This window comes from Myxine glutinosa, chromosome 1, assembly GCF_964187855.1.
Source record: "Myxine glutinosa chromosome 1, kmMyxGlut1.1, whole genome shotgun sequence".
Taxonomy (NCBI): domain Eukaryota; kingdom Metazoa; phylum Chordata; class Myxini; order Myxiniformes; family Myxinidae; genus Myxine; species Myxine glutinosa.
The window spans coordinates 71,735,763-71,761,535 of record NC_136261.1 but is presented as its reverse complement, the minus strand read 5'-3'; the positions used below and the strand labels follow the sequence as shown (position 1 = coordinate 71,761,535).

Here is a 25,773-nt window from a genome sequence, read left to right as displayed (position 1 = left end):
ATCATCCACTAAACCCATGACTCATTGTACTGGGAATCCAGGTTCAAATGTCACATGGTACTGTACAGTATATGTATTTGTCCATGGTCTGCAAAAGTCCTTGCAACTCACATGAAAGTACATTATTCAGTTGTTATGTGCACACACAACTCTATGTATCTATTTTATCAATTATTGTATTGAAAAAGCTGCCACATTTATTTTTAAGCCCGCATCTTGTATTTGTATTAACTGCTAAAATTCCTGCAATCATATAATCTAACACCTTTCCTCTCCATGGTGTTTTAAGGCGTTTGATTCTCATGTCTATACCTTATTCTCACCTCATTAGATTAATCTACAAGTCCCCATCCTTCCCAAGATTTGCTGCTATTGCCGAAACAGACTTATGGCAAGTGCACTGGATGGTTTGTCATTCCTTTTGCAGCAGTGGAGCAGGAATTGGGATTCAGCAATAGCCTACTCTTTTGCAAGGCATCGTGGAATCTTTTGGGAGCAGGAGGTGGGCCTGGGAGCAGTGGATTAATGGGGGTAAAAAAAAAAATCTTAGTTTTGGATGGGGGGAGAAGGGTGATCTGAGATGGTGGTGAACAAATGTCTTGAACACCTGGAAGGAAGAATGCGACTGCAGAGAATGTGAAGGTTGGTTACACAGTTGAGAAAAAAAAGAGGAACAAAGGAATAGAGGTGAGCAGTGATCCTGGATTTAGGTAGTTTAACCAGAAGAGGGTTGATGGTGGACCGCGTGCACCATGCAGAAACCTGGTGAGAACAACGCACGGAAAGAGCAGTGGGTGCAAGACCAGAAAGGAGGTGGTAGAAGACAGAGAGACCACTGATCTGTCTACGATGGGAAAGTGATAGGCCCATAGATTTAGCTTCAAGGCTAAAGATTCCAATGATCTTGAAAGCCAAGGCTTCAACGGAATCAAGGTGAACAAGGTGTGAGGCAAAGGCACCAGCCTGGAGGGGAGAGCGGTACTCCATCAAGCTATGGACGAAGGCCTTGTAGGAGGATAAGAGTTTATACCTCGGCTTCACGTCCCATGCAACAGCCAACGCACTCATTTATGCAATTACCTGCATGTGAAACACCAGGATGACAATTTATAGTCCTGTCGGTAATCAAACCCAAACTTGGCAGTTCAGAGGTGAGTGAGTCTGCTATATCTGAGCCATCCAGTCAGACCATCTTAAATATAAATAACATCTTACTATAATTCACCAAATGCCTGTCTGGCCGTCTGTTCCCAGGTACCGCAAAAACGGCTGAACCGATTGCAACGAAATTTTGGGTGGGTAATCCTGGGACCCCCTGGAGTAAAATAGGCTATATTGTTTTTCCAATTTCCCAATTTTTCCAGTTTTTCCAAACATGATGGAATAATATTTACCGATATGAACAGTGATGCGGCTTTTATTGAAATTCTACAAATACTGTTTCGATTTTGATGATTTGCGTGTGATACGATTTAACGGATGTTTATATAAATCGTTTAAAATATAAAAAAAGCCTTCAATTTCTGATATTTTGCCTTTTCATGTGGGCCTCCCAATTGAAGCCCCGCCCATAGGGCGGGTACCGTTTCTAGTTATTATAATGTGCTTAATCTAAGTATATATAACCTTTTATAGCCAACATATCAATCAATAACAACTTCTATAGTTGAACACGTCCACAACCATTTCTCGGACATGCATTTACCGGTCTTGTTCAAACTTGGCACACAGATAAATGAATGATGGCTTCCATATGCTCGTCATTTTCTTTCGAGATCAGATCCAACATGATCAGATTAATGGAAGGGGTGTAGGATGTGGGTGTTTGTGAGACTGGTGTGTATATGGTTCAAACAAAGCGGAGCGGTCAGAATAAATGGAGTATTATTGATAAAATTAGGGTGCAACACAGCTGAATAAATGCTCATCTCCTTGTGAATGCAACTCTCTCGAGGTACAAATTGAGATCCTTTGACAACTGTTGCATTTTCATTCAAAACGACGACGAAAGAGATCGTTTGCCAGTAGTGATATACCTTCATCGAGAATATGCATTTTTGTACAATACAATACACCTCAATTTGAAAAGCTCCCAAAAAAATTAACATCCCACATTTACACTCAAACACAAATGGGAGAGTAGTCATGGGCCGCAGGTCCAAAGTCGACAGTCAACCACCTTGTGAAGACCGGCCCGAATATCACCATTGAAACGGTCGCTACTGGCTTTGCTGCACCGTGGCATTGTTTGCATGAGTGGTTTGTGACGTTTCAGGAACGGCTTGTGGAGCGTCAAAGAAATACAACTGTAAAGGCAGTAAAGAGTGGGGGAAGAAACCAAATAATGTCTGCCAGGCAATTCACCGTATAATCACCTTCAGCAAGCATTTGGCATTTTCACAAGAAACGTTGACACAGGAGGAGGCCATTATGCCCATTGCCCATCGAAGCCTGCAGTACTGTTTCCAACTTGTGGTTGTTTATCTATTTTCTATCCTTTGTTAATGTTGAACGTGAAGCGAGGAAGCAGCACGTATCATTTTTGAAGTTTTTGGTATGACTCGACCAGGGTTTGAACCGCCGCCCTCCCAGAAGCAGAGCGGACGCTCTAACCACGGACGCCACAGAGGCTGGTTTATTGTTCAAACTTTAATATAAACAAACCATAGTTAACTCGGGCGGCTGACCTTGCAGCCAAGGCCGAGGCCGATGTGAAGCAGCAACAGGAAAACGAGGGCGACAGCGGCATGGTGCTGGCCGTAACGCCGCAACACAGGCCACAGGGCCACAGCAAGCACACCCCCTGATAGCAGGCAGGCAAGTACCAACAATACCCAGCGCATGGGCTCTATTGGTATGAGCCACAGTAGCTGCAAACAAACAGCATCAGAAAAAGGGCAAAAAGAAACAATGGGTTCTGGATGAATATAAGTAATGAAATGAATGGAAAAAAATAAAATAAAATATAATACACAGTGAAAACTCAAAAGGCATGCAGTATTACATTTTAAGACTATCACATGTATTCGAGATCACCAGAAAAGAAGACACCGCATATAGAAGTTAAATGCATTAAGAGGTGATGCCGAGCATATAAATGCAATAAATATCAGTAATATTGTTGTTTGTAGCCGTCGGGCCGTGCAGTTCCCAAGTACAAATCCGATGAACCGCATCAAAGCAGTCACGCCAGCCAGCCGCTTCACTTCCCCAGCAGGGTCTCAGGCCTATTTTGCCACGTTACCTGATACGGACGAGTGTCGAAGCCGACCGGGCATGTGTGCTAATGCAGTGCCTCACATCTCCCCCCCCCCCCCCCCCCCCACTAGTGACCTGAGCGGATGTCACCAGATGCAGGCACAATTTATACGGCGCTACGGACCACGAGTCCAACTTGTCCTTTAACTGACTTATGTGATCACCACAATTAAAATCACTCAGAGACCAAGTGGTTTAATGATAGTGTGTATTTCAAAATGTGGTGGGGATTACAATGTAAGTGAGGAGAAGCAAACAATAAACATTTTAAAAAACCACTACTCAACCCTGAAACAATGTACAAATAAAAGATCCTTAATTACCTAAGTCTTAAGGCCTCATTTATTCCATGAGAGGACACAGGAATACAGTATCTGCACCTCAACGGGGAGCAGCGAAACAGTCTTGAGTTAATGCAACCGCACGACACAGCGTGGACTGGCTGGTGAGGAAAGACAAATCCTGGATGTGATTTATCAGCTCAATCAGGAAGACACAGGCAAAGACCTCATGCAGTTGCCAACACACATCTCACGCGACTTCCTCTTGCGCCACCTTTTTAACCTCGGGCCTTCACCCTCCCCGTGACGTTGCTCGACTCCACCCGCTCTGAGCTCATTGGCGGCTCAAGCGTAACTAATGCCGAGGTCCTGCCTTTGTGCTTCCCCGCTCACCCCCGGAGCTCCCGGCAGCCGATTCGCGCCTAAAGTGGCACCTTTCGCAGCGCGCAAGGCCGCCAATTCCCAAAAAGGAATGTTAAACAGATTACAAAGGGTTAAAAGGGTCAAGAAAGAAGCACTTTTCGACACAAACACAAGGGGAGGGTTGACAGAGCTGGCTATATGAATAGCCATGCATTTTCGATATCACAATTAAATTACCTCATGCTTACTCTAATTCATGCAAAAAGGGAGATAACTACCCTTCCACTATACAAAGTTAGCTACTAGAAGTCATTCCCATAACAATATTAAAAGATTGCGGTGGCGGGGGATAGGGGGGGTTGAGGGGGGAGGGAGGGGGAGAGGCCGATATTAGTTACTCCCATCACTTAACGATGGCTCCTCCCCATATCGTCTTCTATTGAAACAGCGTTCAATATCAACTGTCCACTCAATCAAAAATATTAGGCTCAGTGAATAGATCCTGCTGCAGAAAAGATCTTCCATGTTGGCCTCACTTTTCTCACCCTTCCCTGAGCCGACATTATCTATACAAATAAATAACAAAAACAAACGCAAGCTTTGTTTGTTCAAAAACAAACTATTTTTGGGATCTCGGGGTGGACAAAAGTGCTGGAAATGGTCAATCATTGTGGCAACAGAGTATCTGGAAGGTGGGGGACACTTTTTAAAGGCCATTATGCCCATCGACTTTGTTGACTTCAGAAAGCTAGTAGGATGCAATCCTATGTGCTTGGTGTCTTGTTGAAATGGGTCAAAATAAATAAATAACCAAGCTCGGTTGTGAACAACACAGTTCTACAAATGTATTGCACAATTACAGAGAGGGGAAAGAATCTGTTGCAAAAAAAAAGAAAGAAAAAAAGCTGCATTAACAAATGCTGTGAGTTACGGCATGATAAATGTGACCTTTCTTTATGGCACAAGATCTCAGATCAAGCCCCGTTTCTTGGATACGTCAATGACTTATTTATTTGGTTTAACCCACCCCAACCCTCCCTACCCTCTCTCTCAATTCCTCTTTGCAGATGCCTTCACTCTTTAATACAATAGAGGGATAATACATAATGGGTGAAAATAAAAACAAATACGGCATTCACAACAAAATCAACAAATTTACCAAAATTTTCAAGGCTCTTGATTCTGTCAATCAATGAGTTGGATCCGATCAAGATTGGGTTATTGAGACGCTCGGAAAGCATCAGAAAGATGAAGCCGGCAGAGAGATAAAGGTCTAGAGCGGCCGAGCTCTTCCCCTCTCCCGGCCTAGATAGCCACAGCCTGAGCCAATGTGAGATGAGGGGCGGGCACACGTCATGCGACATACGATGCTCACCTTCGCTGAGAGTGATGTCATTTAATGTTTTTACACAATTTGATCAATGAAAGTATTTATTGTGATGTTGATCTGTGTGTGAAAATAATGTGATACCGCAAATTTCAGGGAAATTGGCCCAGAGGTTTTGAAATGTATAAGGAACAAACAAACAATATTCTGTAAAATATGAAGAATGTGCTCATTTCAATTCCTCTGTGCCTCTCCCCCAACCTTTCATCCCAAAACAAAATCCAGCTCGTATCACCTTTAGTTTCCTACATAAAGCTGCAAATCAGTATCTTTGGTAATCAAAGTGTACATGATTGTTGAGGCCTTTCCCAAGCCAATGACTAATCGCATGGCCTGAAGGACTGCAAATAATAATGCCACTGACTTGTCAAAATAAAGCAAAAAATGAAACAGCAACAATAAGGAGTGTAAAACAACACAAGGGGAGGTATACAAGATTTAAAAACATGCTAAACTCGAACAGCACTAGGAGAACGCATAGTCTCGCCTCACGTCTTCATTCTGAACAAAAATACCATTGTTAGCTGAACACGCTTCTATTATGGCCCACTACTATTATGGTCTATATACCCGTATCATCCACGCACCCTATTATGTCACACAGTATCTTGTCATGGGTTATGAATGTCATAAATTAAATTCGTCCCTCACATCAGGTGATAGATCAGATATACAGGGTGCGCCAAAAGTAGGTATACAGTTAATTAATCTATTTTTATTTATTTTATTTTTATTTAACTGAATGAATGAATGAATGGTCGTTTTAAGGCCATTTTCCCTGCTAGAGCGGGGGTTAGCCTTGCGGACCCCATGACAATCATGGTTCCCTGTTTGAGGCAATGTTTTTATGGCCGGATGCCCTTCCTGACGCCAACCCTTGGTCGCCTCTTACGATGCGCAGGGATACACACGTACAGTGTACCTATTCTAAACTGGGGTACACACCGTGATCATTCATCCCAGCAAGCTGGTACTCAATTTGCCGACCTCGGAAGGATGACAGGCTGAGTCAACCCCCCTGGCGTTAATTCAGCGATCGACCGGGATTCGAACCCAGGATCCTAGGATCCCAAGCCGGCACCCTAACCGCTAAGCCAACACCAGGCAATTTTTTTTTTTTTTAAAGCAATATAGATGGTTAAAAAAAAAAAAAAAATTCTTTAACTCTAAGGCATTAACTTTCCATGTGTTAAAAAATAAGATTAAACAAGCAACTGTATACCTACTTTTGGCACACCCTGCATAACCACTGTTTAGAGGCCATTTTTCCCCGCAAGGCGGGGGTTGGCCTTTTCGGGGACCGTGGTTGTTGTTGTTTTTTTTTTTTTGGTCCCCTTTTTGAAGCAGTAGTTACCCTGTATGAAGTTACCCTGTATGAAGTTTCAAATTTCGTATAAGGCTTTCAATTCAACCAATTATGGGTGGAATATCACATCATCAATGACATCATCATTATTACCCTATATACACCATAGGAAGTTGATGACATATGCCAAGTTTCAATTTTTTTCATTGAGCGGCTTCAGAGAAAATTATGTCCAATTTTTTTCCTGTAATCCAATATGGTTGCCATACCATGTGACCTATGACGTCACAGTTAGAAATACAATAATCTCCGTGGAGGATTCCCACCTAAGTTTAAGGTTTCGCATTGGTGACAAGCAGTTGCAGAGAAAAACATTTTTAAAGTAAATAATATATGGACGCAGACACACACAGACAGACAGACAGACAGACAGACACGTACACAGACAGACACACAGACAGGGGAATTGTAATAGTCTCGAATCCCTTTTGGGTGAGACTATTGAGTCAATGTTTCAGGTACTATTGCGATGCAAAAGAACAAGGTGACAGAAGATGCAAATGAAGAAATGGGTAAGCTCACAACCTCACCGCGGCAGGTATGAAGGACGAAAGGCAGTAGCCATATGTGCAGACGAGTTCTAGGAAAGAATATGGTGCAGGAGCTCCTGCATGGCCATGCCACCACACCAAGCAGCCCCACAGTACCAGAGGAACCAGCCACGCATATGCATACACCGCCGTGGCAGCGATGGATACTGAAAAGAGAAAACGCGTAATGGGAGCTCTTCAATTCAATTAAGTGAAAACCCCAAAAACTGGGCATTACCATTACGCAACTTGGTGCAAAAGAAACATTAATTTAATTTTTTAAAACTTGTATCTTATGGTAACGCTTTTCTGCAAGTAAAACAATGTATCATTTTTGCTTCTAATTGTGGTAAAGGTGGACTTGTGGCCCTAGGAGTTGTTTGGGGGCTGGACCTACAATCTTCTGATTAGCTTTGGTTGTCCACCATTGGCCTAGAACCTAGATGATAAGCACCAAGATCAAGGTATCACGTCGTCATAGTCTTATATACATGGCATGAAAGCACAAGCATGTTAGACAACATCGGATAAACCTAAAACAAGATAAAACACAAGAAAGCAGGTCCAAGCTTTCCCAATAACCTTCGATGACCTCTCCCCCCTTTTCTTACCTTTACAAATGAAAATAAAGATGGAAGCTCGATTTTTGCTTTTCAAAAATAAATACAGTACATCAATGCATATGGTGCAGAAGGAAGCCTGTCCTGCAATATAGTTACTTAATCCTCAGAGAATATCCGAATTGGGCTCAACCATTCCCAAAGGGATGGGCGAGGCTCTCGTAATCTCTGTGTATCAGTGCCTGAGTGGGCAGACAGATCTACTTTCATATAGATCATTCATTCTCAGATCTAACATAATCAACATATGCCTGCAAATTTCAGAAGGAACAGAAGATGCTATTATAATGGGACCACGTCGGTTTGCAAGGGAGACCACACCGGTTCTCAGATCTACTGTAACCTATATACCTCAGCAAGGCTCTGTGATGCCAAATTCTCAATCTTGCTGTTTCTGTAAGTTTCTGACAAAGCATTCTGTTTTCATTCCCCTGGGATCTTGGTGCGATTGCTTCTGAGTCGTCTACTCTGGATGGGACTTCCAACAACACGTGACATTTCACGGCCAATCATTGAGCCTAAATAGCAAGACAGCCAATTCCAAATAAATGACTGTCCAAGGAAATTCACTTTGTTGCATTTGCTGCTTTATGATGCATTATTATTCCAAGGCTGCAAAGTGAAAATGTTATAATAATTATCAGATGGAATCTGATAGCAAAGTCATGGAATCCATCATTGCTTCGGATATGAAATCTTTCCTCTTCTCCAATGGCTTGATCTCTGATCATCAATTTGGTTTCAGACCAGGTCACTCTACTCTGGACATGCTGCTTCTGCTGTCTCAACAATGGATGGAGGTCCTCAATGCCAAACAGGAAATTAGAGCTGTCTCCCTCGACATATCACGTGCCTTCGATACGGTCTGGCACCCCGCTCTGCTCACCAAACTCTCCTCCTTTGGTATCCATGGAAATTTCCACGCATGGCTGGCGGACTTCCTCTCTAGTCGTCGTCAATGTGTGGCCCTGAATGGGTTTCTCTCATCTCCTCTTCCTGTTCAGACTGGAGTTCCCCAAGGCAGTGTTCTGGGCCCTGTGCTTTTTCTGGTCTTCATCAATGATCTCTCTGACTCTCTTGAAAATCCTCTCTATCTCTTTGCTGATGACTCCACTCTCTGCCGCTCCATTCCTCTTCCCTCAGATCGGCAGTCTGCAGCCTCCTCACTCTCTGAAGACTTGGACAAAATCACAGACTGGTCAAACAAGTGGAACATGTCTTTCAATCCTGACAAATCTCACACTCTTACTATGTCTCTCCGAAAAGATCGACTGGACAACCCTCCCATCTACTTTCTCAACAATCCTCTCCAAGAAGTTCTGTCGCTCAAGCTTTTGGGTCTCACTATCTGCCATGATCTTTCTTGGGAAAACCACATTTCCAAGCTGGCCTCCAAAGCCAGTCGCCGACTGGGCATCCTCCGTCGTGCGAAGTCCTTCCTCGGCACACCTGAGCTCCTCACCACATACAAGGCTTTCATCCGCAGCTCAATGGAATACTGTTCTCCCCTATGGGCCGGTGCTCCTGCCTCACACCTAGCTCGGCTTCACGCTGTTGAAACCAAAGCTTTCAGAATTATTGGAATCTCCCGCGATGAAGCTATCTCTGAGGGCCTTTCACTCACTCACCGCAGGCAGGTAGGTGGTCTTTCTGTCTTCTACCGACTCCTCTCCGGCCTTGCACCCCCAGCTCTCTCTGTGCTCTGTCCCCCAAATATTCCTACAGGTCGCACAAGATCTGCCAGCAACCCTCTGATGGTTAAACTGCCGAAATCTCGGCTCTCTGCTCACCTTCACTCTTTCATTCCTCTTTTCTCCCGCCTCTGGAACAAACTCCCTCACTCCCTTCAATCCCACTCCTCCCTCCAGGTCTTTAAAACAGCTGTTCACCACCATCTCTTATCTTCCCCCATCCAAAACCTTGATCTTTTCTACCCCCGCTAATTCACCCCAGATCCACCTTGTTTGAAATTCCAACTTCTTTCCTGGAAGTCCTGGCAGTGTCCATATGTTTTATACCTCTCCCACCGCCCCCTTCCCATGCCCCCCCCCCCCCAAAGCCCTCGCCCTCTCTCAGATCTCTCGATGTCTCCATGTCTCTCGGTCCCTGCTCTCAAATGTTGTGTTTGTGTCCTTCCCCCTCTCTCCCCATCTTGTCTACCGCTCCCGATGTTATATGTTTTATGTGTCGGTTTGTCTTTCTGTGTGATTAATGTTCGCTCTTTCACGAGCCTCGATCTTGTATACAAAAAAAAAAAAAAAAAAAAAAAAAAAAAAGATGTAGTGAACCTCACCTTTTGAAATTTGTTTCCCTTTAATGACCGAGAGGCATGAAGCATGGCAATATCATCATGGCATTAATAGGGCTACACAATCTAGGTGACCGTAAGTGAATGGTTTCACAGCACAGGTTGTATTGTAGGAAGTGTTTGCACAAGTAAGCAGAATCAGATGAGGAAGAAACTAAAAATGGACACTCTGCTCACCTTTCTGAAACTCCGGTGTATAACGAAATCCACTTTCTCCCCGATGCACCAAAAAATTGGAAAGGTTTCCACTGATACTGATGGCAAAAACCAATGTAGCACAAATCCAGAAGGGCCCTGTTTTAAAAACACGCACGCCAGCACACATATCTGAGCATATCGTACCCATACGACCAAATAGATGGGTGAGTGCTTTTTAAGCAACCGCTAATACCTCGTAGAAGTTTCACTTTGTTAAACGAGTCCATTATAGCAGTTTCTAGGGATCAGAATCGCAGTTTCACTTCAGTGTGATCCTGCCCACTATACAGTAAGAACCAAGCAATTAAACAGTGATTACAACACCAACTCCTGACCAATCCTGCATCTACCAATAAGTGAAAGGGAAGGTAATTGGGGAGGAGTGTTTCGTTAAGCTGTTTATAAGTGGAATTGTCTGCAGGAAAATTAAGAGACACATCAGAAGTCAAGGCGTTTAAAAGGAAAACAGATATGTCCGTGGAGGTAAAGGGAATGATAGAATACAGGAAGTTGCATCGTGTTGGAACATTGTGCCAAATGGCTGTGCCCATCTCTGAAATTTATACTTTAAAAAGCAGAGGCGCATTCCGTGTTTTGCTTGATCAAATGGAATTTGATGAACCAACTGAGTGAACAAACATTTGCAATAGAAGCGCAAATGCACCATGACAAAAACCCCGAACGAAGACTGCCGAGGATTTTAGGACTGACCGTAGAGATCGGGTTTATTGCGGATGTAATGCCGCACAAAGTTGCGCTTCGGCAGAGGAATCATTGACCCCTTGATGCGATTTAGGACCTGATGAAGACAAAGTGGAACAATAAATATATTGGAAATGGTTTACCAATGAACAACACATTTTGACAGGTATACTTTTGGGAAGTTAGAAACACACTAGTTGCGCCCGTTCGTCTTTCGATACTTAACACTTTGCTGTTCTGCTCATACATGAGCCGTGACATCTTTATACACAACCAAAAACTAATTTACCAGAGCTTGTCTGGATAAGTGATCTTCCTGTCAAAACAATATTTAACAACTAACTCTGACAAAACCAGCTATGTGTGGCGCTTTGCCTAAAACCAGGTTCAGTGTTGCCAAAGCAGTCTCCTGGCAAGGATTACACTGGGGTGGTTTGCCTTTGCCTTCCCAATGGTAAACAAGGGAAAAGTATTGGAATCGATCTGTTAAGTGTCACTCATTTACTCTTCATGAAAGACATCACTGGATCTTTAACGTCCACCAGCTAATGCTAGCAGACAGGAGGCCCAATTCAATGTCCATCCAAGAGACGGTGCACTGTGTCACGCAATACACTTCCTGTGAAACACCAATTGGGCAGTTTATAGTCGATAAACCAATGTGCAACTTCAAAAAAATACATACCAGACATGTTAATGCAATAGCAATACGAAGAATCATAAGAAATCGCTTACAAGTCCTCACTCGGCGAGTAACTGTGGGCCGGACAGCGTACAAGTTATACACCAGAAAATAAAGTTCTGTATGAAATGCATTCCAGTTAATTATATGTAGACTATTTTCATGATATTATTTGTGTAAGCTGGGCTATAAAAAATTTTTTAAAAGACAATTTATGCAATTTTTAACGAAGACTTTTTGCTCCCCTGCATTTGTCGTGTTATTTGTAATCTTCATCTTCTGTGTCTCCTTTTATCTCCCTTCACCTTCTTTCAAGAAAACCGTTACATACTCCATTTTCCCACACCATACTCTTGTTTTTGTGCACCGCTCCTTTCCTATTCCATCTCCAGGTGCTGCATGACGTCATCGCCGGTCCCCTTTAGCGCCCAGCGATGATGCGCACTGAAAGGGAGTACTCAGTTTTCACTCTGGTTTCTTTCTTTCTTTCTTGTTTGTTTGTTTGTCCTGGCGATATCTCAATCATCCTTTGAGCTGGGAAAGGGAAGGGGTAGGGGGGAGGGGAAGTGGGAGGGGGAAAAGGGAGGGGAAAAGGGAGGGGGAGGGGGAAAAGGGAGGCGGAGGGGGAGGGTGAGGGGAGAAGGGGAGGGGGCAGGGGGGAGGGGAGGACGGAGGGGGGAGGGGGAAGGGGGAGGGAAGGGGAGGGCCAGTCAACAATGACGTTGCAGTTCTCATGGTCGGAGAGCAGCACAACAATCGCGACTTCGTCCTGCATCTTCGCAACAGCACGAAGCGGATTTTGGAGACTCACCGATCCTGTGACGCCCTCCAGTACCGGCGTTGCCGGGCGGGGGAAGGGAGACCTGTACATTACACACATTACAACATTACACACACACAAACTGTGTTTTATGTTCAATGGTCTGGCGGCGGGGATGGAACATCACGTGATCGCTCTGAGCGAATCAGCGCGCTGCTCTGCCACCAGGTCAGATTCCGTGTATAATATTCCTTGCTGAAATGCGCTGAGGTAAATATGAATAAAAAATATGGATCTCGTCAAATATTTTTAGGTAGGCCATGTCCTTCCCAGGCTCAATGGCCATGTCTGTGCCAAATATCAAGTACGTGAGCCTCTCCGTTTAGGAGTCTATCGGTAACATTACACACACACAAACTGTGTTTTATATATATAGATTAATTAAGTACTTATTTATTTTCTTTCTCATCTGGGCAATATCTATTTTTTTATATCATTTGGGGTCTGATTTGTATATGTCCTTTAAAAGAAGCTAATATCATCTGGGCAATATCAATTAATTATTTAATTTTCGATTAATTAATTATTTAATTGATTTTCAAAAAGTTACAGCTTCAGATGAAACGCTGGTGGTTTAGGTATGTTATTCTCCAATTGATGAAGAAATTAATTATTTTACGATCATTATTTATTTATTTAATTACTCAATGAATCAATCAATTATTGTACATCTCTCCCTCTCAATACTGTCTCTATGTGCCATGCGCTGGAGGATATGTTATTTATTTACAATGGGTGCGGTGTATTGTGAACCTATCTGTACTTGTTATACTCTTCCCACCCCCTCCCCCCCCCCCCCCTCCCACAAAACTTCATTGTGGTGCAATAATTTCAAGCAAACGGGCATTTTTATACTGAGCAGGTATGTAAGAAAACGTTTCTCAAAATCGAATATTTGCAATTTAAATGATATTTCCAATGGGTGATGCCTACTTTGATACCTTATACAGCTGGCAAGTTAAATCTGAGAGCAAAGCTATTCTAAGTTTTCAAATTTTGCTATCAGGTTTTGCTATATACCTGCCATGTGTCCACATCGAAGAAGGTTTGGTAGTAGCTGAAAGTCCAGAAAGAGCTGCTCTTTTTCTGGCCAGCAAGCAGCTGTAAAGTTCATAAGAGAAACAAAGTCAATTTGGCTGGAAGGGAAGAAAATGTTAGAGTATATTTTGCACCATCAAAACAGGTGGATGCGATGACAAAATAGATAATACAACTGTAGCCACAAATCACTCAAAAATGTCATAGAATTATATAACTACGGATGAAGAACCAGTTTTCCTCGTAAAGGCTCGTGATGTTCTCCGTTGGCGGAAAGGTTGTACGATGACTGGAACTAGAACAGCACTCGGTGGAGTGCATAGTCTTGCCTCGCGCACTCATTCTGAAGAAACATACTGTTACGTTTGTGGGCGTAGGGGATGACATACCATAGTGGAGATATAACTGTGTAGGGCAGCAAGGACCGCATGCGAGTAGAGAGCCAATCTCGATGTATTTAAGTAGAGAAACTGTTAGCTTAAGATCGTGTACGTGTCACCACATGGGGGGTGGTGGTATGTTAATTAGGGAGGGTCTAAGCTAGTTCTCTCAGTATGCGATTGCCTCCTGTGATTTTCCCTATGTTTTTACAATTATAACAAGCCGACCATAAAAACCCACGTCTCTAACCAACAACAACTGACATAACTGTCGACAGAAACATGAACATTTCCGAGCAGAGCCGAATGTTCTCGATAGACAATTAACCCCGCCCACCAAATGAGCAAGGAAAAAGGCCGCGCCCAAAAGTTAGTCATTGGTCAGGCCCGACCATGGGGGGAATCAGTGGAACTCGGCGATTAGTCGGGGTGACGTCAGGGTGACGTCAGTGCCAGAAGGTTCGAGTAGGGGAAGAGGAAGAATCGCTCGGACTCTCGTGCTGGTTTCGTGGCGGGCAGACACTTTTGTCTCTGGCTCTTGGCTGCGGCTGGCTCGTGTGTGTTTTTGGGGAGGACTGTTCGGAGCTCAGAGAACCCTTGCAACGTTGGAGCCAGGGGTGTTGCTTGCCGGTGGTGTTTTTTGGGGAAGCTGGAGCCGCGTCACGTTTCGGGGGGAGACAACAGTGAAAGAGGACCGGCCGCACGAACCACCTCACGTTCGTGGTGACGCAGAGAGGAACATCTTGTGTGTTTCCCGCGTGAGCGGCTTCGGGCAGCGTGGTGCTGCTGACACCACATTCAACGATCCCGTTGAGCAAGCTGAGTGCCAACTGATATAAAAAGAACATCATTTTATTTTATTTTACCATTCCACTGTCTATTTTTGAGTCTGCGTGTGTAGGTACCTCGATTAGGATTATAGATTTACCTCACCGTTCATTTTCATTCCGTGCATCAATTTCATTAAATTCATTATTGTGCATTTTATTTGATGTGTCGTGTTTCTTTGTTCATGGTTTTTGGATAAAACCCCGTGAGCTCCGTGCAGGTAAGCACCTTGCCCCTTCATTCCCGCGCGCGCCAAAAAAACGACCGCCAATTTTCGTAAGACCAACCGGCTATCCGTCCAAGGCTGGTTTTCATCGGCCACGGACTTGACAATAACATCATTAACTGAACACGCTATTATTATGGCCCATATACACCCTATTATGTCACATATTTTGCCATTATCTGTAGCTTTATTGATTGATTAATAGGATATTTAATGACCACATTTCTGCACATTAAGGATAAATTGCATCGATGAAGATGAATATGAATTGTTTTTCAAACTATATTCCCCTGGCTAGTTGATCATATGCGTGAAGTTTCGCATCGATCTGTCAAGAGGTTCTGGGGAAGATGTTTTACTTCTTTTTTTTCACTCCAATATTTTTCACACCAGACCACATGACCAATGGCATCATAAATTTAATTACTCACTCACATCAGGTCGTATATCAGATATATGAAGTTTCAGCTTTTTTGGATAAGGATTTACAGTCAAACAATTATGGCTGGAATACCACTTCACTGATGACATCATCATCATCCATCTACATACCTCATGGGGAGTTGATGACATATCCCAAGTTTCAGCTTTTTTCATTGAGTGGTTTTGAAGATGTCCAATTTTTTGCCTTTAATCCAATAAGGCTGCCATACCATGTGCCCTATGACATCAAAGTTATCAAAAAAATCTATCTATAATTCCAGTAATCTCTGTGTGTGTGTCTGTGTGTGTGTCTGTGTGTTTGTTTGTCTGTGACCGCTGTTTCTCGACAACCACGGGTCCGATATACTTGAAACTTGCCAGGTATATTGCTGGGGACCTGAGGATGTGCCTTTTCAAGGCTTCATATTAATCGGAGAAGTAGTTACCGAGCTATGTCCAAAAAACGATTCAACCAATCAGAGAGCAGCGAGCTATCACGTGTGCCGAACGTGGCGAACAGACTCTGCCTCGGACGGCACATTTGAGAGCGTATTCATTTATTTCACGTTGGCAAACTATGTTGGCGCTATGTTGGCGTTAAACTATGTTTTAAAACTAATTAAAACTAATTTGCGATTCATCGTAACTGCGATATGCGACCTTCCAGACATTCAAATGAGGACGTCACTTCCGGACTTACGGATAGTCATAGTGACGACGTACTGATGCTGAACGTGGCGAGCAGACGCTGTAAGGTACGATCGATTGTAGTACACGTTTATAATAACTCTGCCGATACAGGCCCGATTAACTGCAGCGCCATCCGAGCTGCGGCGTCGGGACGATACATTCATTGTACGGTCACATCACGCACTTACGGGCACGCCCATGGGCCCATGGGCACGCCCATGCATGCATGGGCGAAGACATTTTTTTTTTTTTTTTGGCAAGGAACGGGCACCCACGTACGGGCACGTCCTAGTATTATTAATGGGGAATTCCCTCCCATGTTTAATGTTTCACATCGATCTCGAACAAATGGTTGCAAAGAGGATAAATTAAAGAGAAAATATATAAAGACGTGGGGACACACACAGATACACAGACAGGCACGGGCGTTACAATAGTCTCGCAACTCCTTTGGGTGGAGACGAATCAACGGGAACGTATGATAACTGCAGTGGAAAGGTACGAGGTATGATAATTGCAGTGTGAAGTAAGGAGGAGGTGACGTTACAGGTGAAACCCCTTCATTGGAGCAAAATAACAAAATAGGTATATTTTGCTCCTCTTTCTCTCGCTCTGCTGTACCATACTCATCGCAGAGCGTCAGTGCCGCCGAAGCAACTTCCGGTGCAAGGGTTATGCTGGGTAAATTGCTATTTTCTTCCCAACAGTAGTTATGGCAGGAATTTGTAATTTGTCATCACAACAACGGTGCCGCTTTTCTCATCACACCTAGCGGGGCATTTCTCAAGGCGGAAATGAGGCAAAATCAATTTCACAATATCATGGCTCACCTCCGTTCTGACGCCTTCATCGTAAATCAATTCTTCTTCTGTATCTTCCTCTTCTACTTGTATGCGACCACGTATGCTCTCCTTTCCCTCATCTACGAATAATGTCCGGGAATCGGGTGAGCCAGACAACTTTCTTGTGGTAGTATTGAACTCTGGAGAATAAGCCACAAGGTAGGTTTTACTGTCGTTTTGATCAGTACTAAAGGTGCCTACCCATTGCTTCACTGACGGATTTCATCAAAATACACCATGTTCCACTTCACAAACATATTGCACGAGCGTCTGTGAGTCTCAATAAGGATGTAAAATGAAGTTAAACATGCGAAAACCAACAACGGGGCTTGGTAGAGCGCACACCTCTAAGGCTGAACAGTTTACGTTTTGTATCCCACTTATAGGCCGGATCTGGATTTGAACCTGAATCAAAATCAAATGAGTTTGTTGTTGTTACCTAACCAACTCATCCACCTAGCTTTGTCATAACTCATCGTCAATTTTTTGAAACATCATGCTATATATTGTGTTTGGCCACATCTCTCAATGGTGAAGAATCACTTAAAATTAAATAAATCTCGTATCCAAATCCATATTCAGATCTTCAGCAAAATTGAATCGATTCGGCCATGTCACACACACAACCACTGCACTATATTTCCTTGGAATCTGTCCACAACTTTTTGAGACATCCTCTTTAGGTTTTGTTGTAGCGTTCAGGTGTGAAGCTTTTGCTGTACAGCGTTCAGGTGTGTAGGTTTTGCTGTAGCGTTCAGGTGTGTCGGTTTTGCTATAGCATTCATGTGTGTCGGTTTTGCTGTACAGCGTTCAGGTGTGTAGGTTTGGCTGTAGCATTCATGTGTGTTTGTTTTGCTGTAGCATTTAGCTGTGGTGGTTTTTCTGTAGCTTCCAGGTGTGAAGGTTTTGCTGTAGCGTTCAGGTGTGAAGATTTTGCTGTTGCGTTCAGGTGTGAAAGTTTTGCTGTACAGCATTCAGGTGTGTTGGTTTTGCTGTAGCATTCAGGTGTGTAGGTTTTGCTGTACATCATTCAGGTGTGAAAGTTTTGCTGTACAGCATTCAGGTGTGTTGGTTTTGCTGTAGCATTCAGGTGTGTAGGTTTTGCTGTACATCATTCAGGTGTGTACGTTTTGCTGTAGCATTCAGGTGTGTTGGTTTTGCTGTAGCATTCAGGTGTGTAGCGTTCAGGGCTATGGTCAAGGAACATATCAGGATTGTTCATGAATGAAAGGATTAATTTGCTGGGCTTGAAAGTGATCGAAAGAAAAGAACACTTTGCATGTTTTCGGCAGCCTGGACATGCTTACTGTTTTGAGAGCTGCTAACCATCCAGTGGGTGCAGGTTTCACTGCCATGTCCTGCAATATCTGCTTTTATGCCCTCATCCATGTGCCCCTTATACAGATGGATTTGTCAGGATACATATTAAGTATGCAGACATCTAGTAACACAGAACAACTCACCTTCAAAATCAAATTCATCTGCTGATGCCATGCTTCCAAATGCACACTTCCTGGGAAATCTGCAAAAATCACATTTATCATTGAAAATGACAATATGAAGTCTAATTATTGGAATGCAGGTGTTTGCCTATTCATTCCAAAATGCATATCCAGGTGGTATGGGAAAGACAGAAAAGTGAATGAATTTTTTAATTTTTTTATTTCATCCATCAGTCAAGCAAGGGTCTTAAAAAAGAGAGAGAAGAAAAAAAAAACTAAATTGATTGACAAACTAAAACATGGAGCATTTCCATCAGTGAGACAGGTTTATGGTAAGCCAGTACTGGTCAGCTCTCTACCATATCACCAATGGTCACCTCTCAAGTGAGCTATGCAGTTTGGGTGGGGGCTGGTGTCATCAAAACAGTTTCTTCATAGTGACACCACATTTGGGGCAGAGCATTAGGAGTTGTTCCTGATCTGATGGAATCTGAAGTTGCCATAGTAATGACCTGCTCAGATGTAATAACGAACTAGAGCAATGCGACTGTGTCGCCAACATGCCTCCGCGTAGTCCCTGCGCGTGACAATGAGTAGAATGCCCTCGATCACTGTCCTAAAATAAACAAGTTTGATTTCAATCCTTTCAGTTGTTTTCAAGTATCACATTTTTTTACCAGACAGTACAGGTTTCACATTGATCGGTGAAGCTGTTTCGGAGAAGGGATTTTTTTTAAATATTGGCTTTCAAGCTAATATGGCTGCCAAACCACGTGACATATGACATGAAAACGTGCACTCTGCATATGTATGGTACGGGATTGTGTTTGTGAAGTTTCGTGTTGATCGGATAAGGTTCGTTTTTCTATCCAAGATGGCTGCCAAATCACGTGACCTACGATGTCATCATTTTGAAACTATATGCAACAAGGGGGTTAAATGTCATTTGTAAAATTTCACATAGATAGGGTAAGCGGATTCAGAGATATAATTACCTCCGCCACCAAAGGTGGATGGAGGTTATCTTTTCACCCGTCTGTCCGTTTGTGAACAAAATATCTCAAAGAGTAGTAGACGGATCTGGACGAAATTTGGCAGAGATGAAACGTATGTGACACCGACGAAATGATTAGATTTTGGTGAAGATCCGGATTCGGCTACTAGAATTTTAAAAGTGATTCTTCACCAGGGGGCGATAGGACCAAAAACGATACATAGCAGGATATCTCAAAAAGTTGTGAATGTTTTTTGGACGAAAGTTGGTGGACCCGTCGGGTGTCGGACAAGGACGATTCGATTCGATTTTGGTGAAGATCTGAATATGGATTCGGATATGAGAATTATTCAATTGTTTAAAACGATTCATCACCCTTGGGAGATTGGGCCAAAAACGATACATAGTGGGATATCTCATAAAGTTATAGATGGATTTGGACAAATCTTGTTGGACAGGTTGTGTGCGTGACAAGGAAGAATCGATTCAATTTTGGTGAAGATCCGGTCCGGATCCAGCTCGTATAATTTTTAAAGTTATTCTTCACCATTGAGTGATATAGCTGCGATGAAGGAATCTCCCGCGATGAAGCTAACTCCGAGGGCCTTTCACTCACTCACCGCAGGCAGGTTGGTGGTCTTTCTGTCTTCTACTGACTCCTCTCCGGCCTTGCTCCCCCAGCTCTGTCTGTGCTCTGTCCCCCAAATATTCATACAGGTCGCACAAGATCTGCCTGCAAACCTATTATGGTTAAACTGCCAAAATCAAGACTCTCTATTCACCTTCACTCTTTCATTCCTCTTTTCTCCCACTTCTGGAACAAACTACCTCACTCTATTCAATCCCACTCCTCCCTCCAGGTCTTAAAAACAGCTGTTCACCACCATCTCTTGTCTTCCCCCATCCAAAACGTTGATCTTTTCTACCCCCGTTAATTCACCCCAGATCCACATTTTTGAAATTCCGACTTCTGTCCTGGAAGTCCTAGCAATGTCAATGTGTTTTATACCTCTCCCAACCCTTCCCCCCCACCCCCCTCTTCCCGTGCCTCCTCCCCCCAAGCCCTCTCCCTGCCACAGATCTCCCGATGTCCCTGCTCTCAAATGTTGTGCTTGCATGCTTCCCCCTCTCCCCATCTTGTCTCCCGCTCCCTTTATCATGTTTTGTCAGTTGTTTTTTTTTGTGATGAATGTTAGTTAGCTCTTACACGAGCCTCGATCTTGTATACAAAAAAAAAAAGAGAAAAAGAGGAGGAAGAAGAAGATTGACTTTTCATCGCAAAATTACCCACTTTATGTTTATAAATTGGAAATCGGAAAAAGACACCATATATATTTTGTGGGGTATCGAGGGATAGATTAGCGTAGAGGTCTGAGCGTTTGGGTTCCCCTTTAATGACGAGGTGGAAAAATACGAAGTGATCATTGTTGACGTTCCTTTGCTTACAATGCGACTCTGCCTACTACTAGTACTACTGGTGTCACGGTTTGCCTGTAGTTTTGCGGTGTGTATTCGAAACAGCACAAAGCAACACGTCCTCAAGCTTCTCTTCTCAATTATTAGTATTAAACCTGGGCAGGTCATTACATTACGACAGCATCCTACGGCCCATCGGAGACCGAAGAAATGGGGAATCTTCCGAAGAACCATCAATTATCAGGGAAAACGGAACATCTCCAAACACAACCGAACGAACTTCGACCGGCAACACTTGTCTGAGTAGGCCAAGGTACTGAGACCAATAGTCCACAGACGTCCGTGTGTCAAATCCCACAAACCCGCACCCGCACTCACCATATGACGTGTCTTGTGTGATCTCATTTAAAAGGTAGCCGACTGTACTTCCGTTCACTTCATATTGGTAACATTGACAGGGAGCTTCCTATTATTTGTTTTGATTCAGGTATGTGTATTAACTTATCGAAAATACCATTTTAAGAACGTCCAATCAAATTATCGGTGAAAAAGGACAATAAAGAACAGACCGATTGAAACTACTGAGCTCTATAACAAACATGGAGGAACCTCCCGCCGATGAAGGTGCCTTTACCGATGAGGCCACTCAGCCGCCATATTTGGACTCCCTACCCAGCGAAAGTTCCACAGCAAACGTGAAAAAAAATCAAAGATTAGCAGGTTTTGAATTAAACTTTTTATTTTTTTAGAGAGCCTTTTCATGTTTTGTCGAGTACCAAGAGCAGGTTTTAAAATAAACTGTAAGTATTTTTTTTAATAGCGCGTTTCATATTGTGGTGCGTACCAAGATGGCGGCCGATGACTTCAGTTTTTTCAGCAAACCAGTGATCCAGTTATGTTTTGATCAGTGATTGAAACAGCCAATATACCGCTCATCATATCGTCTGTATAATTCTCATGCAGGCATTGAAAATGAAGTGCAAAAATGAAGTGCAAATATATATAAATACATATATATATATATTCCGTACGTATTTTTTTTTATAGCCCAATGTAAAATTTCAATGAATATTGAATTATTTTCAATAATTTAAATATTCAATGAATTTCAATAATGAATATTCAATGTAAAATATTCAGCCCAATAAAAATGTCAATTGGTGTGTTTGCAGTGAAAACAAGAAAATAAAAAAGACATCGGAAAGCAAGGGGCCAACATTAAAATATGAGGAATATAATATCGATTGATACTGTCGCCATAAATTAAAACTATTAGTCCAAGATTAATTCCATTCGTAAAAAAATATGCCAACCGTCTGGTTCATTATATACACCGCCCCAATAGTTATACGAGGCGCGGAAGGTCACTCGGCCCATCATGCCTAGCCTACACAGCTGCACTCCACCAACAACAGATACAATCCATCATGCCTGCACTCCACCAACAGATACAATCCATCATGTAATGAAGATGTGTGGCAAACCGCATAATATACACTGAGGATATAAATGTACAAGAAAGGAAATAATTCACAGTGTCTGCTACGTTTATCAATGTCAAGTGCAAAGGGTGGCAAAAGACCACATCATCTGACATCTGTTGGATGAAGGATGTTTTTGAACGGAGATAAGTTTTCAGTGGTAATGTGTTTAGATATAGCAGTCTGTGTTTATTTGGACGGTGCAGATGTGCAGTCATCCGAGGATTGAAACAAAGATGTGTTACGTTTATGGAGGTAGGTAAGAGAATACTGTAGGAAATGTAGGATTGAATAGGAAATAGTATGGACCGTGTGACGTGTAGGAGCATTTTGATGTAATAAGTAGGGGAAATGTAGCTTAAGGCTGTGTTTAAATGTGCATCACACGAGGGATGATGGCGTGTTAATTAGTAGTAGGGGTTAAGGTTAACTTCCCCAGTTTGTGATACCCTCTGTGGCCATCGCTAACTTTTAAAACGACTGCCGGCCAAGCAAAACGGCAGCCGGCTAGTATTCATGCTCCATGGACACGATAAGGCAAAGATCCGTCCAGGAGAGGCGGGGCCACAGTGGTTCAATGGGCGGGGAACGGGACCGGCAGGACCACGCCCCCGAGTGACACGGCCGGATGACATAGGTGGCCGAAGAAGAAGCTTCACGATTTGTTCTGGGGAGTGAGAGCACAAGCACAAAGTTTTGCCATTTTTGTGTCCTTAGTGGAGAGCGTTTTGTGCGGCAATTGTGAGGGAGCTTTGACTGCTGGGCTCACCAGAGCTGAAGGCTGCGCTGTCCTTCCCCAAACGGAAGAGAAAGGAACGAGGGCTGTCTACGTGCTCGCCACCAGCCTAGATACCGGCGTTTTCAACGCGCGGCGTTTCCGCCATTTTTTTGGCTTCCCGCCTGGTGGCTGTGGGCTTCGACAGCCGCTGAACTTACCACATGATCCATATTGGGGCCAGCTAAGTGCCGAAGGGGGATTTTCATTTCATTACTTTACCCTGCTTGCGTGTTTGCATTCGTGTGGAGGTACCTCAAGTTAGCATTTTTACCTCAGCTTTATTTTCGTTATTTTCATTCTGCACCTTTATTTTGCTATAAATAAATTATTGTTACATTTTCGTTGTCATGTTCTTGGTTGGGTTTCGGAATAAATCCGTGTGTTCGTGAAGTTAAACGCTTGGTGGTTCTTCCATCCCGCACGTGCCATAAGCACCAAATTGGAGATCGCCTCAGGAGTTAAAGCTGGTTCGGTTTATCCATCCAAGATTGCTGATAACTAGCTGCGGACGCGACATTTGCTTTGTGATGAATAGCGGCAGAACATTTGCGATTGAAACATTTGGGAGACTAACGTTCTGGTATGTCTACCAGGTCTTTCACAAGCTATCCCTTGTCAATATGCTGCAAACAAAAATATATTGTCCTCCTATTTTCTGGCTATTTTAAATTTTTGGTATTTCAGCTCTATATTTTTTTAAATGCAAAAAAATAGCAAAAAAAATTGGGTTTTCCTTTTCACTATTTTTGGGACTTTGGTGGTTGCAGTCATTTTTTCACTATTTTCCTGGATTTCGTTTTTTTTTTTTTGTGCACTGGCATTTTCACTTGGATGCATCTGATTAAATAATAATAATAATAATAATACATTTATTTTATATAGCGCTTTTCAAGAAGCCCAAAGGCGCTTTGACAGAGTACAAAAAACAAGTGCAAAAAGACAAAAATCAATCGGTAAATTAATCAAAGCAAAAGGAAGGAGAAGGAGAAGAGATAGTCAGGGGTTAAATGCTGTGGGTTAAATGTTGAATGCAGTGTTGAACAGGTGGGTCTTGAGTGATGTTTTGAATGTGGTGAGTGAGGAGTCTCTGATGGTGTGAGGTCATGAGTTCCAGAGGGTGGGAGCAGCGATGGAGAAGGCCCTGTCCCCCCAGGATCTGATTTGGTCCGCATGGGGGGGGGGGGGGGGGGGTCAGGAGGTTGGTACCAGCAGAGCGGAGCTTGCGGGTGGAAGTGTCTGGAGAGGAGGTCAGTAAGGTAGGATGGGGCCAGGTTATGGAGGGCTTTGTAGGTCAAGAGCAGGATTTTGTACTGAATTCTCTGGGGGATAGGGAGCCAGTGAAGCTTGTAAAGGACGGGGGTGATGTGGTCACGGATCCGGGAATGGGTGAGTAGACGGGCAGCGGAGTTCTGAATGTATTGGAGTTTATTGGTGATTATTGAGGGCGAACCAAAGAGGAGGCTGTTGCAGTAGTCAAGACGGGAGGTGATGAAGGCGTGGATGAGGGTTTCTGCAGCCGTGGATGAGAGGGATGGACGGAGACGGGCGATGTTTTTCAGGTGAAAGAAGGCTGTCTTTGTGATCTGTTTAGCGTATTTGTCGAAGGAGAGGGTTTGGTCAAAGATGATGCCAAGATTCCGGATGTGAGGGGAGGTGGATACTGGGAAACCGTCGATGTTGAGGGCAAAGTTATGGGTGGATTTGGTGAGCGTTTTTGGGCCAATGATGATTATTTCAGATTTATCATAGTTAAGTTTGAGGAAGTTGATTTGAAGCCAGGATTTTATTTCAGTGATGCAGTTTGTCAAGATAGAGTGGGTGGCGGTGGAGATGGACTTGGTGGAGATGAAAAGCTGGATGTCATCGGCGAAGCAGTGGAATTGGAGACCATGACGGCGGATTAAATGACCAAGATAAACCCCAAGACAAGATCAGTGCACATTGAGGAAGTGAAACCCGGTTATAAAACCGTTATCCCCAGGAGAAAAACGGTAATTAGACTGAGGACCCTGGGGGATCTCGTAGATTAATTGGCATTCGCGGTTGATTAGCAACCCACCAGGTCGCAGAGTTATCTGGGCTCGGTGGCTTCGGGTCTGCTAGTCCGGGAAGAACCGAGGCTCCCCTGCATGGTAGACTCCGAAACCCACAACCGCAACACTATTTTTTCATTATTTTCCTAAGCCTGGTGTTGGCTTAATGGTTAAGGTGACTGGCTTGAGATTTTAGCCTCTGTCATGCTGTGCAAATAACGTGGGCTGATTCAATCCGTCATCCTTCCAACGTTGGCAAAATGTGTACCACATTACTGGCATCAGTGGCACAGCCATGCTTCCAGAAAAAGGATGCAACCAGAATGCAACTATTTTCATCGAATTTTTTTTTTTACACCAAATTTGCTGCTAAAGGGCATAAAAACGATATATAGCACAATATCTCAAAAAGTTGTTGCCGAATTCAGACAAAACGTGGTGGATAGGTTGCATGTGTGTGACAAGGAAGAAGATTCAACAGGTCTGGATCAGAGAATTTTAAAAGTGATTCTTTACCATCGAGTGATAGGGCCAAAAACGATATTTCAAAAAGTTATGGACGAGTTATGACTAAACTTGGGGGATGAGTTGGTTCAGTGACACAAACAAGCCGATTCGATTTTGGTTCAGGTCTGAATCCAGATCTGGCCTATCAGTGGATAGAAAAGGAAAAGTGTTCAACCTGGC

The 25,773-nt window shown here is 43.4% G+C and overlaps 1 protein-coding gene across 3 annotated transcripts; it reads right to left on the bottom strand.

The window, feature by feature from the left end:
* Positions 1-1,685: 1,685 nt before the first annotated feature.
* On the bottom strand, positions 1,686-21,461 carry LOC137424949 (protein YIPF1). Of its 3 annotated transcripts, none has more exons than XM_068112873.2 (9): positions 21,173-21,461; positions 18,406-18,464; positions 16,931-17,082; positions 13,536-13,616; positions 11,023-11,110; positions 10,291-10,407; positions 7,186-7,352; positions 2,688-2,870; positions 1,686-2,306 (listed from the first exon to the last, which is right to left on the bottom strand). In XM_068112873.2, the coding sequence occupies exons 2-9, from the start codon at positions 18,434-18,436 to the stop codon at positions 2,220-2,222; spliced, it is 906 nt and encodes a 301-aa protein (XP_067968974.1). In that variant the 5' UTR covers positions 18,437-18,464; positions 21,173-21,461; the 3' UTR covers positions 1,686-2,219. The 3 variants fall into 3 exon arrangements, with proteins under 3 accessions (XP_067968974.1, XP_067968982.1, XP_078629366.1); XM_068112881.2 differs by having other exon boundaries at positions 16,931-17,022; positions 21,173-21,231; XM_078773240.1 differs by lacking the exon at positions 21,173-21,461 and adding an exon at positions 18,762-19,000.
* Between the last annotated feature and the right edge of the window lie 4,312 nt (positions 21,462-25,773).